Source organism: Hesperophylax consimilis, chromosome 30 (genome assembly GCF_061612785.1).
Source record: "Hesperophylax consimilis isolate HC1 chromosome 30, BYU_Hcon_1.0, whole genome shotgun sequence".
In the NCBI taxonomy this organism is placed as follows: domain Eukaryota; kingdom Metazoa; phylum Arthropoda; class Insecta; order Trichoptera; family Limnephilidae; genus Hesperophylax; species Hesperophylax consimilis.
Window position 1 is genome coordinate 11,224,603 of NC_142865.1, and position 14,374 is coordinate 11,238,976.

General features: G+C 36.0%; 1 protein-coding gene across 1 annotated transcript in view; it reads left to right on the plus strand.

Annotated features, from left to right (window-relative positions):
* The window catches only part of ena (ENAH actin regulator enabled), a 49,737-nt gene extending 35,621 nt beyond the window's left edge, over positions 1–14,116 (plus strand). Inside the window, exons 8-14 of the mRNA XM_089649670.1 lie at positions 339–414; positions 3,328–3,381; positions 4,656–4,850; positions 6,683–6,844; positions 8,414–8,623; positions 9,048–9,165; positions 10,508–14,116. Of these exons, the coding sequence (XP_089505796.1) occupies positions 339–414; positions 3,328–3,381; positions 4,656–4,850; positions 6,683–6,844; positions 8,414–8,623; positions 9,048–9,165; positions 10,508–10,536 (844 nt within the window). The 3' untranslated portion in view covers positions 10,537–14,116. The remainder of the gene's footprint in view (positions 1–338; positions 415–3,327; positions 3,382–4,655; positions 4,851–6,682; positions 6,845–8,413; positions 8,624–9,047; positions 9,166–10,507) is intronic.
* Positions 14,117–14,374: the final 258 nt, after the last annotated feature.

The following is a 14,374-nucleotide window of genomic DNA, read 5'->3' on the forward strand; positions in this document are numbered from 1 at the left end:
ATCCAAACTGACCAGAGATGTCTCTTTCGTCCATTATTTTTAATTTATATTTTAAAAATTAATTCACACTAATTTTAAATCGACTGCTTCTCCAGAAGGCTTTCCTGATCAAATATGTTATTGAATTTGGTCTTCGAGGATTCCAGTGATATGCGGTTCCCATTTCAAGTCTTGTGATATGGTAACTCCTAGATCTTGTGTAACATCACTGCTTTTAGAGGTATTCAATTAAGTTTATATCCAAGCTTAGGGTTACATAGATTTTTCTTTGTGGACACGCAACTATGAAAAGAAAAGTGAATACATGTTTATAATAATCGTTTGTCTTTATATTTCAGTGCTCCAATGTCGGCCGCCATGTCGTTACCTCCCGCGCCCCCCCCAGTCCCACCCCACCAAAACCTGCACAATTCGGTAAGGATAACAATTCACACTTTTCTCCTTTAAAATCCATTGATGTTCATATGGCAATATTCATTCTGCAATTTTTTTCTTGCCGCGTATACATTTTTTGTGAACCTCCCAATCTTCAGGAGTGACTTGCCAATAGTCAAGTAATTTGTCTTTGTTCCCGAGCATGACTGCAGATCGCCAACGAACAAACCAGCAGTTAACGTCACTAAATATGCTCAATTTAATCAACGTGAACTGTTATTTTTTTTTTTGGTAATCTGCAGTCGTGCTCAGAAACGATGACAAATTACTAAAATTATTTTTGAAAACCTTTGTCAATGTGTTTATGCTAGGGTGCCAGGTCTCTCTGTGATACAGGATATACCTAGTGAGACAGGCACAGTAAAATATGTATAAACCTTAACATCTATAGATTTATCTAATAAATAATAACATTAACTTATTTAACGTTTAGGACATCGTTGCAATGTCCATCATCAGGGCAGATGTGTAGATTTAGTGTTTACATCTATAATTTAGCTTAGTACGTAGTATTTTGGAAAGTGGCTCAATAATATGGGGACCCAGGGATGCTACGTGCACAATAATGGTGGAAAAAGTACAAAAGAAGTTTCTACGTTATCTTTATCTTAGAGACTTTGGGTACTATCCCTATTTATACCCATCAGCCTTCCTTTCCGGAATGCTGGGTATCGATAGTCTTGTCAACAGGCGGAAAGCTGCGTTGCTGATGATGGCCTATAACTTGTTGAACGGTCATATCAACAATCCAGAAATATTGAATAAAATTTTATTTTACGTCCCTGATAACTTCGCAAGAGCGCGTAGGGGGCTGTGCAAGTATTATGTAAGCACTATAGGGGGGCAGGGGGGTCTTTGCTTTTTTTTGATGACATGGGGGGGTGGGGGGTCGAGATAGTGATTACGTCAGCACTGCTCAGCAGTAGTTATTTTTTTTACACATTGGCAACCCACACATTGTCTATATTTGAAAACCGAATACATATTCGGGGATTCCCACAAATAATTAATACGTTTAGTTACTCGCTTAAAAAACAGAATACATTCACAGAAAAATACCAATTTTTACGTAAGCATGGGAGGGGGGGGGGTAAGAGCTTTGCTTACTTTTGGTGACAAGGGGGAAGAGGGGGTAAATAATTGTTATAAATCTGCTTACGTAATACTTGAACGGCCCCTAGGCACAAACCATTCATTCTTCCGAGATGTAGGACTAACTTACCATTAGCAATGCCTCTCGGAAAAATGATAGTCCTTCTAAACTCACTAGCCTCTGACATTGACATTTTCCACATGAGCATTAATAAATTTAAATCGCTAATTAGGCAATTATGATTGTGTACTTGTATAATGTATCTTTGTTATTGGAATTTTTTATTCTGTAAATATGAATTTAAAATATAAATAAAAATAAATAAATAAGATTGTTTCCTGAAATACTGGGAAGTCTAATTATGGATGAAATTGATATCCACAATACCCTATTACGTAATGTCAATAGGGATAACAGGGGTTAAGCTTAATAAGTTCTTGGTGTCCCGTATTTGACGGTTACACCAAAACAAAATACTATAATTTCACTAATTAGTGAAATTAATATGGTGTTCAATGTAATAATATTATAATAATATAATAATTATTATACCGAAATACCGACCCTAACAGAATTGACATGCACAACACCGTATCATTTCTACATACATAAACAAACACTTCACAATAATCTACCATCTGCCCTGATGATGATCACTTTAACGCTATAATAACCAAAAAATTAATCACTATGATTTTTTTGGCCGTCTCAAATCTCAAATCATGCCCTCTCTTTCATATTTCTTACATGCTATTCGCATTCGTTCCCCTTTTTATCCAAAGATTTTGTTTTCTGTTCTAACTATGTACACGATGTACACGAAGCAACAACAAAATCTTACTACAAATTCCGATAACACATACTACGTTTGGTCAACGAAACTTTAAATACTTTGCGACAAGACTCTACAACATTCTTCCAGACAACATAAAACAATGTGATTCACAAAAAAAATTTAAAGATAATGTAAAAATTTGGATTAAAAATAAGAATAGGGCCTTTACCGGTGCATTCACCCAAATTCGCAGTTATTGAAGTCACCACATTACCAACACATTATTGAGCGAATACTTCTTAATACAAGTATAGGTATGTTCAATGGTATTAGGAACTAACACGAAAAATTCTGCCTCAACACAGGCTAGCCTAGTGAGGCGGTTTTTGAGAAATCACAACTGTACTTTTATTTTCTATTTACCTTCACAATATTATGTTTGTATTAATAGTTCTTCATTTTTGTTAATTTAATAACCTTAAATATAAAAGTTACAAATCAATGTACACCATAATATGTATGTATAGTTGTAATGTGTAAACTTTCCTAAATAAAATAGTATCAAATAAAAATCAGGTATCAGGTAAAATAGTATCAAAAGTCACAGAATTCATGAAAATTTGCTCATAAATTCTTCTTGGCAGTGGAAATAATAATAATAAGTGTTTATTCCGGTATGTGGGGAAGTTATATTATACTCCGGGTTAAACCCTATAAATAAAATTCCAGGGTCAACAAAACACTTTGGACTTTTATTATTATGATAGATAACAATTAGCGCTGATGGCTTATTTAGCAGGCGGTAGGAATTATTCTGGGCCTTGACCTTGAGGTTGCAATAGTATTTATTATAGTCTCAATTCCTGCATTATCGACAGCTATGTGCCATCTATGGGTAACCTCTTAAACTACTATCTAGTGCCATCTATGAGTAACCTCTTAAACCACTCCATGATATCACATAGCAAGTGATTCTCATTTTTACCTGTTATTTGTATTTTGATGTTATTTATTTATTTTGCAGGGGCCAGTGCCGCCTCCACCCACCCCCCCTGCTGCCCCCCCACTCACCTTACAGGTAATTTAATTGCATATTTATCACTTAATGGAATGATTCCGGCATACTTATCGGAAATGTGTGTTCCGGAAAATAACAATTCACAACAGTCAATCCTTAGGTCGGCAGCGTCATAAACGTTATCAAATAATTATAAACAATAATGTAAATAAACCCGTGCCTTCTGATGATGAACATCACGAGGCTCGGGTTCAATTCTCGTTGGCGGCATTTATTTTTACTCGGTGATATTTCAGGCGACTAATTATTTGTTATCCTTTATGCTATGCATAAAACCTTGTCTTATAAACATGTCATCCATTCTACTAACATAGAGTAGTGGAAGCATGGAACAAACTTCCACAACATGTCATCCATTCTACTAACATAGAGTAGTGGAAGTATGGAACAAACTTCCACAACATGTCATCCATTCTACTAACAGAGTAGTGGAAGCATGTAACAAACTTCCACAACATGTCATCCATTCTACTATCATAGAGTAGTGGAAGCATGGAACAAACTTCCAAAACATGTCATCCATTCTTTTAACATAGAGTAGTGGAAGCATGGAACAAACTTCCACAACATGTCATCCATTCTACTAACAGAGAGTAGTGGAAGCATGGAACAAACTTCCACAACATGTCATCCATTCTACTATCATAGAGTAGTGGAAGCATGGAACAAACTTCCACAACATGCCATCAATGCTACTAATATAAACCTGTTTCAAGCTCCATTGGATTCTCATTAATAAGAGTGTCACCTGTGAGGATGCTGTGTGGAGGGTTGTTTTGAGGAGGGGAAGAAATGAAAATGGAGAGAGATTTACAATTCTTTATTAATTTTAATTAATTTGTTTATTTATTTTAATTCTTTATTATTTTATTAATTTTCGGGAAATCAGTTTATGTACATGTTTGTATACATTAATAATAATAATATTTGGCCTATTTATATAGCGCCATTTTCGTGAAAAATCACCCCAAGGGCGGTGGCTAATAGTCATTATTAATATAAATAAATGTTATTTGCTGGTCCACCTTCATTTTATTGCTTCAAAATTGGTTTTTACACTCTTAAATTGTTTTTCATGTTAGAGGTATTACACGCCCGGCAATGATATATAAAATAACATGGCGACTTAAAATACTCAGTTGAATATATGTGTACATTTAGAACCATCTTGTATCACAGTGGCTTGAAAAAGATCCTCCGTCTACGATGTGGGGCCACGATATAGCCTGGACGAAAGTGTTCTGATAGCAATAATGAATTATGTATTTTTCCAGTGTGGCGCTCCTCCCCCACCGCCTCCCCCCGGAGCCGCCGTCCTGCAGCCGGCGACAGTAGGAGGTGGCGGGCCCCCGCCCCCTCCTCCGCCGCCCATGGCCTCCAACAGCCCCGCTGGTGGTCCCGCCACCTCCCTGGCCGCCCAGCTGCAGCACGCCAGGCTTAAGAAGGCCACGCCGCCAATTAATAATAAGGTAAGTGATAAAATAATTAACATCTCTTCTGTAAACATGACCTAAGGCCCTGCTTCCATAAGGATACGATTAGTACAGGTAAAATAGTATCAAAAGTCACAGAATTCATGAAAATTTGCTCATAAATTCTTCTTGGCAGTAGAAATAATAATAATAAGTGTTTATTCCGGTATGTGGGGAAGTTAGTGCAGTCCCACACATTCCATATAGAGATACAAAAAATATCTAATCAAAAACAAAAAGATAGAACAGAAAAACAAAGAAATAAAAACAGAATAAATTGAAAATAAAATAAAATAAATAGAATAATAGTAAGTTGAAGCCTTTAGGGAGCCGTGACTATATTAGGCGCTAGTATTTTTCTCCATTGTGCGTCAATGCTGGAGGATGGAGTGAGGCGGGCTTCCATAGTGAGGATATTTCCAGAGCTTCTTATCCTTTCCCTCATTCCTGCCACCCTGGATCTAATAAGGGCTGCATATCCGTGAACTCGCCCCTCCGTGAACATACGGGAAGCGCTGCAGTATCTGGGGAGACAAAACATTGTGCGGAAGGCGTTGTTGTATTGGGTATCTAGGGAGTTGACCCTTGTTATTTTGTTTACTTTTAACGACCCCAGGCTAATTTGTTCGCTTTTGGGAACAGCTTATCTCTCATAGGAATCCTTGTGTCTCCCTTAGTGTGATGGTTAGAAATATGATTTAAAGGGTGTTAGAGAGAGAAAACACCACGCTTTATATTCAAATCTAGAAAGTCACCATAGAGGAATTAAATTAAAATGTACACCACTATGAAACCAAAGGTTCCGACAGCAATTTGAGAAAAATTTAAGAAAATTTTGTAATTTTAATTTTTAAACCTTTTTTATGTTTCCTTTCAAAGTTTTAATATTTTTATTTTTCGGAATAACTTTATTGAGTAAAACCTCAAATTGTAATATTTAAATATTGAAGACAATATTAGTGATTTCTAAACGAAAATCTGAAACAGAAAAATCAGAAAAGGAAACGGTCACATCTGGGACTCGAACCCAGGACCCTTGTCTTTCCGGGACAGTGCTCTACCAACTGAGCTAATGGGACCCTATTCCCCTCGGTCACTTTTAACTGTATCATACTTCGAATAAGAACTACTAACATTGTCTTCATTTTTTCACCGCACATTTTTATTGGCACATTGTTAGTGGTTCTTATTCGAAGTATGATACAGTTAAAAGTGACCGAGGGGAATAGGGTCCCATTAGCTCAGTTGGTAGAGCACTGTCCCGGAAAGACAAGGGTCCTGGGTTCGAGTCCCAGATGTGACCGTTTCCTTTTCTGATTTTTCTGTTTCAGATTTTCGTTTAGAAATCACTAATATTGTCTTCAATATTTAAATATTTTAATATTTTACTATTGTTTATTTTTAATTAGTGTTTTTTTTCATCACCTTTTAAAAAACAGTTTTTAGTTTTCGGATAGCATTGAGAATTTTTTGATTTATTTGAATTTTCTTGCAAACGGATATACTCCTACCTTCCGACAGAATATGCCAGAGGCTTGAAGGGCTAGGTCTCTTTACTAAAAACCAGTCTTATATCACCAAATATCGATTATATCGACTTGGGAATGGTCTAATTGAATTTAGCAAAAATGAAAACATAGTAAACGATCCCTCACTCGATCTACTCTGTAAACATGTATTTTCAAAAACTACCCCTAGAAGGGCATATAAATAAATTTTCATTAACGCATGAATTTTATCATTTATTTTGTGCATTTTGATTCTATTTTACCTATACTATTGTATCTATTCACCTTGCTTGCTTCTAACATGTTTTTATCTCTTTGCAGCAGCAGATGCCCCAAGAGAACAGCGGTTCTTCAACGTCGTCTGGCGGCAGCGGCGGCAAGGCCACCACGCCAACTCCAGCGCCCGCCACGCCCATGCACTCAATGATGAACGAGATGGCGAGAACCTTGGCGAGACGCCGGGCGCAGGTTGACCGCAGTGAGGTAAGCAATGTCTCAACGACGCCAACAGATAGAAACTAAATAACGGGACACTTTCACCTCACGCCGACATGTTACATGCAGCTGTTGTGAGTGGAAAGTAAACACTAATAGCTGAAGGAAATGTCAACAGGTGAAGAAAAATCCCATTCATCTATGGTTTCAATGTTCCGCCTTGGTAAGAAAAGGCTCGGATAACTGAGGAATTCAATACCATGTTATGGAAATGGGAGACATAGACTATCACTCAGTGATAACCCTGGTAGACTATATTAGAGGGGCTGGACTACTGTCAAAGGAATAAAACAAAACATGGGAGATAGCAATGGGCCTATGACCTGAGTACTTACAGAGGAAATGCAGACCATCTCCTTATCAATAATAAGAGCAATATTCCTTTTTGAGATTAAAAATATTTTCATAATAAAAGGAATACTAAAAGGCACCGTATTGGGTCCTGCTTTATTGAGGTAATGTCCCAACTTGATAGGAAGAAGGCTCAGATACCTGGTGAGTTAAATACCATGTTGTGAAACCAAGAGACATCTTCCCTCTTGACCCGACTCAAGCATTTGGTTAACTTGATCGTGCCGTGTCTTCCTCAGGCGATTCCGACGTGTTTGTCCATTCACTTTCATATTATATATTTAAATTAAAAACACATGAAATTTATAAATTGTAAGGTTTATAGTAATGATCTTTTTCCTAAGCATAACTTGTGTTGAAACGTGAAAGTCGGTTACTGGCTGTGAGTATTGAACCTAGTGCGCCCAAGCATCCTTCCTTTGCAGGCAAATACGCTCCTGACACTTTTTTCTACCTCCATTCGCTCTATATGTCCAAACCATTTCTTTCTTAATCTTGCTCATTGCTATTGCTAATCCACACATCTTTAACACGGCCATGCATAAGGAGCTCTGTATGCCATTATTTCTAAAAGTCAAATAAAAATTATCTTCCTACAACCAATTTTAAAGTCATGATTTAAGAGGAAGGGGCCTTTTTTGGCCCGGAGCTCTGTATGTCATTATTTAAATAAAAAGTCACGGCCATGCATGTTTTTACCACAAATCCGCAATCACGGCCATGAATGGTTTTACTACACAGGAATCTCATTTCTACAGCCTTAAGTCTGTAGGAATCCGACTAAGGTCATGGCTCTATACTTTTCTGAAGAATTATGCAGACATCAGCAGCCGGTCGGCCACTACGTCAGCCTTTCTGAGGTATAGAGAAATGACAACAGGTCAATTAAGTAGATTATATTTATTGACAGAATAATATCAACTGAACTAAACTTATGCACTAAAAATCCCTCATTCCACTGCTACTGCTGATTTGAGTTATGTTGAACTCCAATATTGTGTCATATAATCTTGTTGTCTGTTATACTCGATCAATCCGTCAGCAGTCTTGGGAAATTCCTCCATCCAGGTGATATGGTTGTCACTCGAATCAGTATATTGGTAAACATGGCTTCTTAAGTTTGATGAATTCGGTATAAATGTAGCAGCAATAGTGCACGCGCACCGATACTCGTTTATTGACCTCGTCAATTTATTAAATTTGCAGGAAGGCGGACAGGAACCTCTCAAGACTTGGGAGAAATCCGCCACTCTGCCGCATCGCCTGGGCAATGGCAACGGCATCACAATCAACAATGGCAACAATGCCGCAGCCATGATGGCCATCGCCGCCGGGAATAACAATGGCAACGGAGCAGCCACGAATGGAGCACCGGCGCCCCCCCCACCGCCAACCGGCAACGACCTGGACAATAAGGTAAGGAGACGGACGGCATCAACAAGCGAAGATGTGATACTCAACTCATTGGCACTCAATTTGGCATGTTGCGCTTTCTTTCTCCTGCTTTAGCCAACGTTTCAGACAGCCTTGGAGTGTTCATTAGGCTACAGCTAAATACCCTGAAAATCCATCACGTTAATGACACATGTGTTGGATTTCACCTTAGAATGAAGAAGAACTTAAGATATGCGATGTAGCAATGTTTCATCATCATTATGACATTTTCATTTCGATCAAATAGATGTCAGGCAAGTGTAAGAGAGACAGAACGCATGTTTAATGTGCTAGAACCAAAAGGTACCAAGTCATTGGCGACATTGGCTTCTATTCAAATCTATTTCTAGTGTGTATAATATCTATTCAGGCGCATACTAATTTAAGTTGTTATTATTTGTTGCAGGTGAACGGCTCGGGCGAAGGCATGTGCGTGGGCCCCGTAGAGTGGGAGGCTTTCAAGCAGGAGGTGCTTCGAGAAGTGCGCGCCCAGGTCAGCTCCATCAAACAGGAGATTATCACAGGTTCGTAACATCCGTCTCTCAGTCCCGTAGATCTTGCGCTTTCGAAGATACGACTAATAATAGATCTACATTCAATTTAAATATCAGACTTTTAGCTCCTTCCGTTTCAGAGATATTTAGCTCCATCGGGCAGGAGATTGTCACAGGTGCGTTGCCTCCGTCTCTCAGTCCCTTAGCTCTAACGCTCTCGGAGATACGGCTAGTGATAGATCTATATTTAATTCAAATCTCAGAATTGTGGCTCTTTCCGTTCCAGAGATATATAGCTCCATCAGGCAGGAGATTATCGCAGGCAAGCCACTTTCAATCTAAGCCTTCTATCTCTTCCCTCTAGGAGATATAATTGCACCATTCAGAATTGAATCGTTGTATAGGATGGACAACAAAATATATCAAATCACGGGGAACGCGTTTCCCTGTAAACTGCTCATTCAGCATTAGGAATATTAGCAATTACTTTTTTTTATTTAACGTATAAAAAAAGTAATAATACTCATAAAAATAATTCATATTATTATTTTAATTTTCAATCGACTATTGACACTTCTTATGAAACTTTGAAAAAATTAAAATCACTGGATTTATAGAGGCGCTATTGCGTACTAATATCTCATCGAAACGTGTTGCACTATCATCTCGCGAGTACCAGTGCGCGGGGACCTAATTTGTTAGTTTCCGGTCTTTCAGGCGTTAAAGCGTTGGAGGTCCAAAATTAATGTATACGGCATATTGCTGTCAGTTGGAGAATTTGTGTGTTCTGCTTTGCAAATGGAATATTTCTGAATGTATCCCAAAACTAAAAACTGTTTTTGAAAGGCGATGATGCTTTCAAATTTTTTTTTTTTTTAAACTTCCGATTTTGTTGTCCGGGTTAAATCTTCCCCAAAGGAAAAACCCTTCCACACACTTTTCCACAAATGATCATCTAGTCAATCAACATTATGTAAGTGCATTATATAAGCAAAATAAATACAAAACAATACAAGAACAACACGTCAACTCACCAGAGATCAAATGGGAAAATAATTCACCGACTCCAGATATTTTCATATCAGAGGGTTCGGCTCGGTAGAACTTCTAACAGGGCCTATAAATCCTACTGATCCCTCAACATAAATATTTAAAAAATCTTTCGTAATCCTACATGTATTTAATATGACAGATTTTTGCATTTTTATATATAAATTCTTTGATAGATCTAATACGCCTAAATTTTGAATGAGAGAGAGCTAGATATAATGCTAGTAGCTGAAATAACAAATGGTAATATTTTTATCGTGTGAGAATGCCAAAATCTTTTTTTCTCATTTATTAATTATTATTGTTTATTTTTGATTCACAGCTGTCAAAATGGAACTGGCGAGAAGGTAATTGCGACGGGCGAACAACAATTAGCGTTATCACCATTATTCGCTACCCGCGGCCAATTATTATCAAAGAGTAAAGACGAAAGAGCAAAGACTTAGCGACAGGAAGAGGATGCGACAGGGCACCGCCATCCCGCCCTACGATCCTCTGCATTTGTGTAATCCTGCAATTTAAACATACCATCCCACGCATTTATTACTTTATTTTTTCATCTTTTTTTTTTTTTTTACGTTGCTGTTACATTTTTTTTACATGAGCAGTGAACCATTGACAAAATGCAAAAGTGAGAAAATATTTATGAATTTATATATTCGGTGTTGGTATTGAAACTCCACCACATAAAAGACAGTAATAATGCCTGAAGTACTTTTTTTTTTGCATTTACTCCACATCTTTAGAGATGCTCTATGGAAGGTGTTTTTGAGTAAAGAAAGAATAAGAAGTTATGCAAAGGAAAAACGCTTGTTGGGTGGGTAGGAATCAGTGTCAGTGTAACCAGGAATGAGATGAATGACCTATGGTTATTAGTATTGTAAAATCAAAACTTAGATTGCTGGAAGGTGTGGAGATACAGCATCGAAAGGGCATTCTGAACTGGAGGGAGACGGCAGGAGACCAGCAGGAGTTGAGGAGTTTCCTAAACTTATCGACTCCTATGCCCCAGACAGGTCAATGAAAGAAAATGTTCGATATGTTTTTGAAGAAGCTAGCGAAAATGAATCTCACTTCCGACACACACTGGGTTCGTCTGTTCAGTGAAAAGTGCTACGCCCTACCGAGTTTTTCCACTTTTGCATTTTGAACAATTCCAATTGAAGCACTCTGTAATTGCTGTTTTCAAAAAGACATTTGAATTTATGCAATTTATTTCAAATAAATAACAAAAGGATTTTTTTTTCTGTGAAATTTCTCATCAATTGACTTAAACAAGAAAACACTGCATTCAATTTCATTCTTATTAAGTATTTTTTGTATTTGATATACAAATTTTGCTATTAGAATTTTTTTTTTTAATAGATTTTCTCTTAATATCGCTTTTGTAATGTTAAAATTGATTTTCCCCATAGATATTCAAAACGAAAGTTGGCATGTGAAGGCATTCAATCAGTTTTACGAGACATTTAAAATTACAAATACTATAATCGCCCACGACACCTGGATAGGAACCAGTGGCATTTGTACACTCGTCTACTAACTAGTACTTAACATCATCAGGTTCAATCCACAATCACAGTGCAAAAACTTAAATTAATGCTAACCAACCGCCTCTATGGCAGTAAGACTAGGGCATCCCAAATTCAGGGTATGTTGGAGAGAGGAAGAGTACCTGTCTATTCAAATCTAGACCTAAACACGGCTAAATGAACGGCGGTTTCTTCTGTTGAAACAGCACTCGAATCTGACGGTAAAATTAAATGTCTCGAAGAAGTGAATCGTTTGCTTATTGAAATGTTGGGTAAGGTTTTTATAACGAAAGATATTTATAAAGTTGGCGACTGAATCAAGTTTTTTTTATAGCATGGCGACAATTCTTTTCTACGGCAATTAAATTATTATACACGATAATATATATTATCATTGTAATTAGGTCTAGGTGTTGTGAACGCATTGGTACAGAAGAGACAGGCTGGCCCACCTAACCTAAAAAACAACCTGCTGGTTTTGATTGGATTAAAAAAAACCACTTGAAACAGAATATCGAAATTATGATTAAAATTTCAAATGGAAAACAATGTACAATAGCCTTTTGTTCTACTCCATGTGTTTGTTATATATCAATGCGTTCTAACAGATATTTTAATTATGAAATAATTTTATAAATAACTTAACACCGACAGAGTTGAATTGTTGTTTTTAGAACAATTTGGCGCATGTCTATCTAATAACCTAATGTAATATATTACATATAAACTTTTATAAATAATATCTAGTACATTCTTATACATATAAATATACTTACAGCGCGTTCGAATATGTTGTCAATGAATTTATTTAGTCAATGGTTTTAGAATAATTATTTTCAGTAGTTATATTAAAATTTTCATCTTAACATTGACAACTTCTTTATATGGTCAACCAAGGGATGAGATTTTTCAGATCTTCATCCTTATAAAATAGCTTTGTGGGTGTTTTGCGATCATTGTGGTACATTGTGATCATTGCACATGATTTTAAGATCATTGTGGTATGTTTTTGAAGATTATTGCAAATTATTGAAAAAGCTGGATGTTTTAAGAATCTTTGCACATGATTTTAAGATCATTGTGGTATGTTGTTAAAGATCATTGCAAATGATTTAAGAAGCTGTGTGTTTTAAGAATCATTGCACATGATTTTAAGATCATTGTGGTATGTTGTTGAAGATCATTGCAAATGATTTAAGAAGCTGTGTGTTTTAAGAATCATTTCACATGATTTTAAGATCATTGTGGTATGTTTTAAAGATCATTGCAAATGATTTAAGAAGCTGTGTGTTTTACGAATCATTTCACATGATTTTAAGATCATTGTGGTATGTTTTAAAGATCATTGCAAATGATTTAAGAAGCTGTGTGTTTTAAGAATCATTTCACATGATTTTAAGATCATTGTGGTATGTTTTAAAGATCATTGCAAATGATTTAAGAAGCTGTGTGTTTTAAGAATCATTGCACATGATTTAAAGATCATTGTGTATGATTTTAGGATTTTGTTTGATTTAAGTATCATTTCGTATGATATAAGGATTATGCTGTGTGATAAGGATCATTGCAAATGATTTAACCAGTGGAACGCGGATGGGTCTCTGGAGAACATGCGAGTATTCTAAAAATATCCTTGTTAGAATAATTTGTGATTCGATTTTGACCTTAATGCTTCGAAAAATGTATGAAAAACGAAATCAGCATCGTTTGGGTTAATAAAACTTTAGGTTCCACTAATATTTTTCTGTTCCACTAATATGATCCGGCCTTCAACAGCTTAAGGGCCAATGTGTATGTTTTTAGGATCTTTATGCCTGATTTAAATATCATGTTGTGTAATAAGGATTATTGCATCTGATTTAAGAATCCAAAGATACTTGATTTGTGTGATATGAGAATAATTATGTGTGATATTGAATCATTTGAGTATGATTGCGTTTGAGCTAAGGATCGTTGAGGACGGTTTAACCTGAATTCTTTTAATGAATAACCTGACAATATTTAAAAATCTTCTACTACCATCACACTAAGCGGAAATGTTGCTTGTGTCGTGATAGAGGAATTGATCTCAGGCACTCAGTAAATTTTGTATGTCCGATTTGAAGATCATTTCAGTTGTTCAATTTCAAATGCTAAAATATTAATTTAAAACCATTGAAAAAGTATACTAAGAAAACATCCTGGCATAATAATAAAATACACACATAACTTGTAATATTTATCATAAAGCTGTGTTAAATTGTAAAATTATTCATATTATGACTATGGTCTTTCCTCGTGTTAAGTCAAAATTTAAACATAACCATTATTTATATAATACGTAAAGTTGACGAAAGAATTTTATAAACAATAATGATGAGAAACAAATGACTTCCGATTTAAACAAAATGTGGATTTTTTATGACACTACTTATATTTACAAAATTTTCCTTTTTTTTAGCATTAACTAGATTTTTTTTTTGTAATTTTTTTTAATTATAGCTGATATTGGAAGCATACAATATGTGAGCATGATTGTTTTTTGTTTTTGTTTGATACTCTTAGTGCAAAATTTATATCTCTGCGAAATATTTTTCGTGCTTGTACATTACTTATTATTTTTTACTTATTTAAGTACACATAATTATGTATTTATTCGATATGTAAAAATCTGCCGA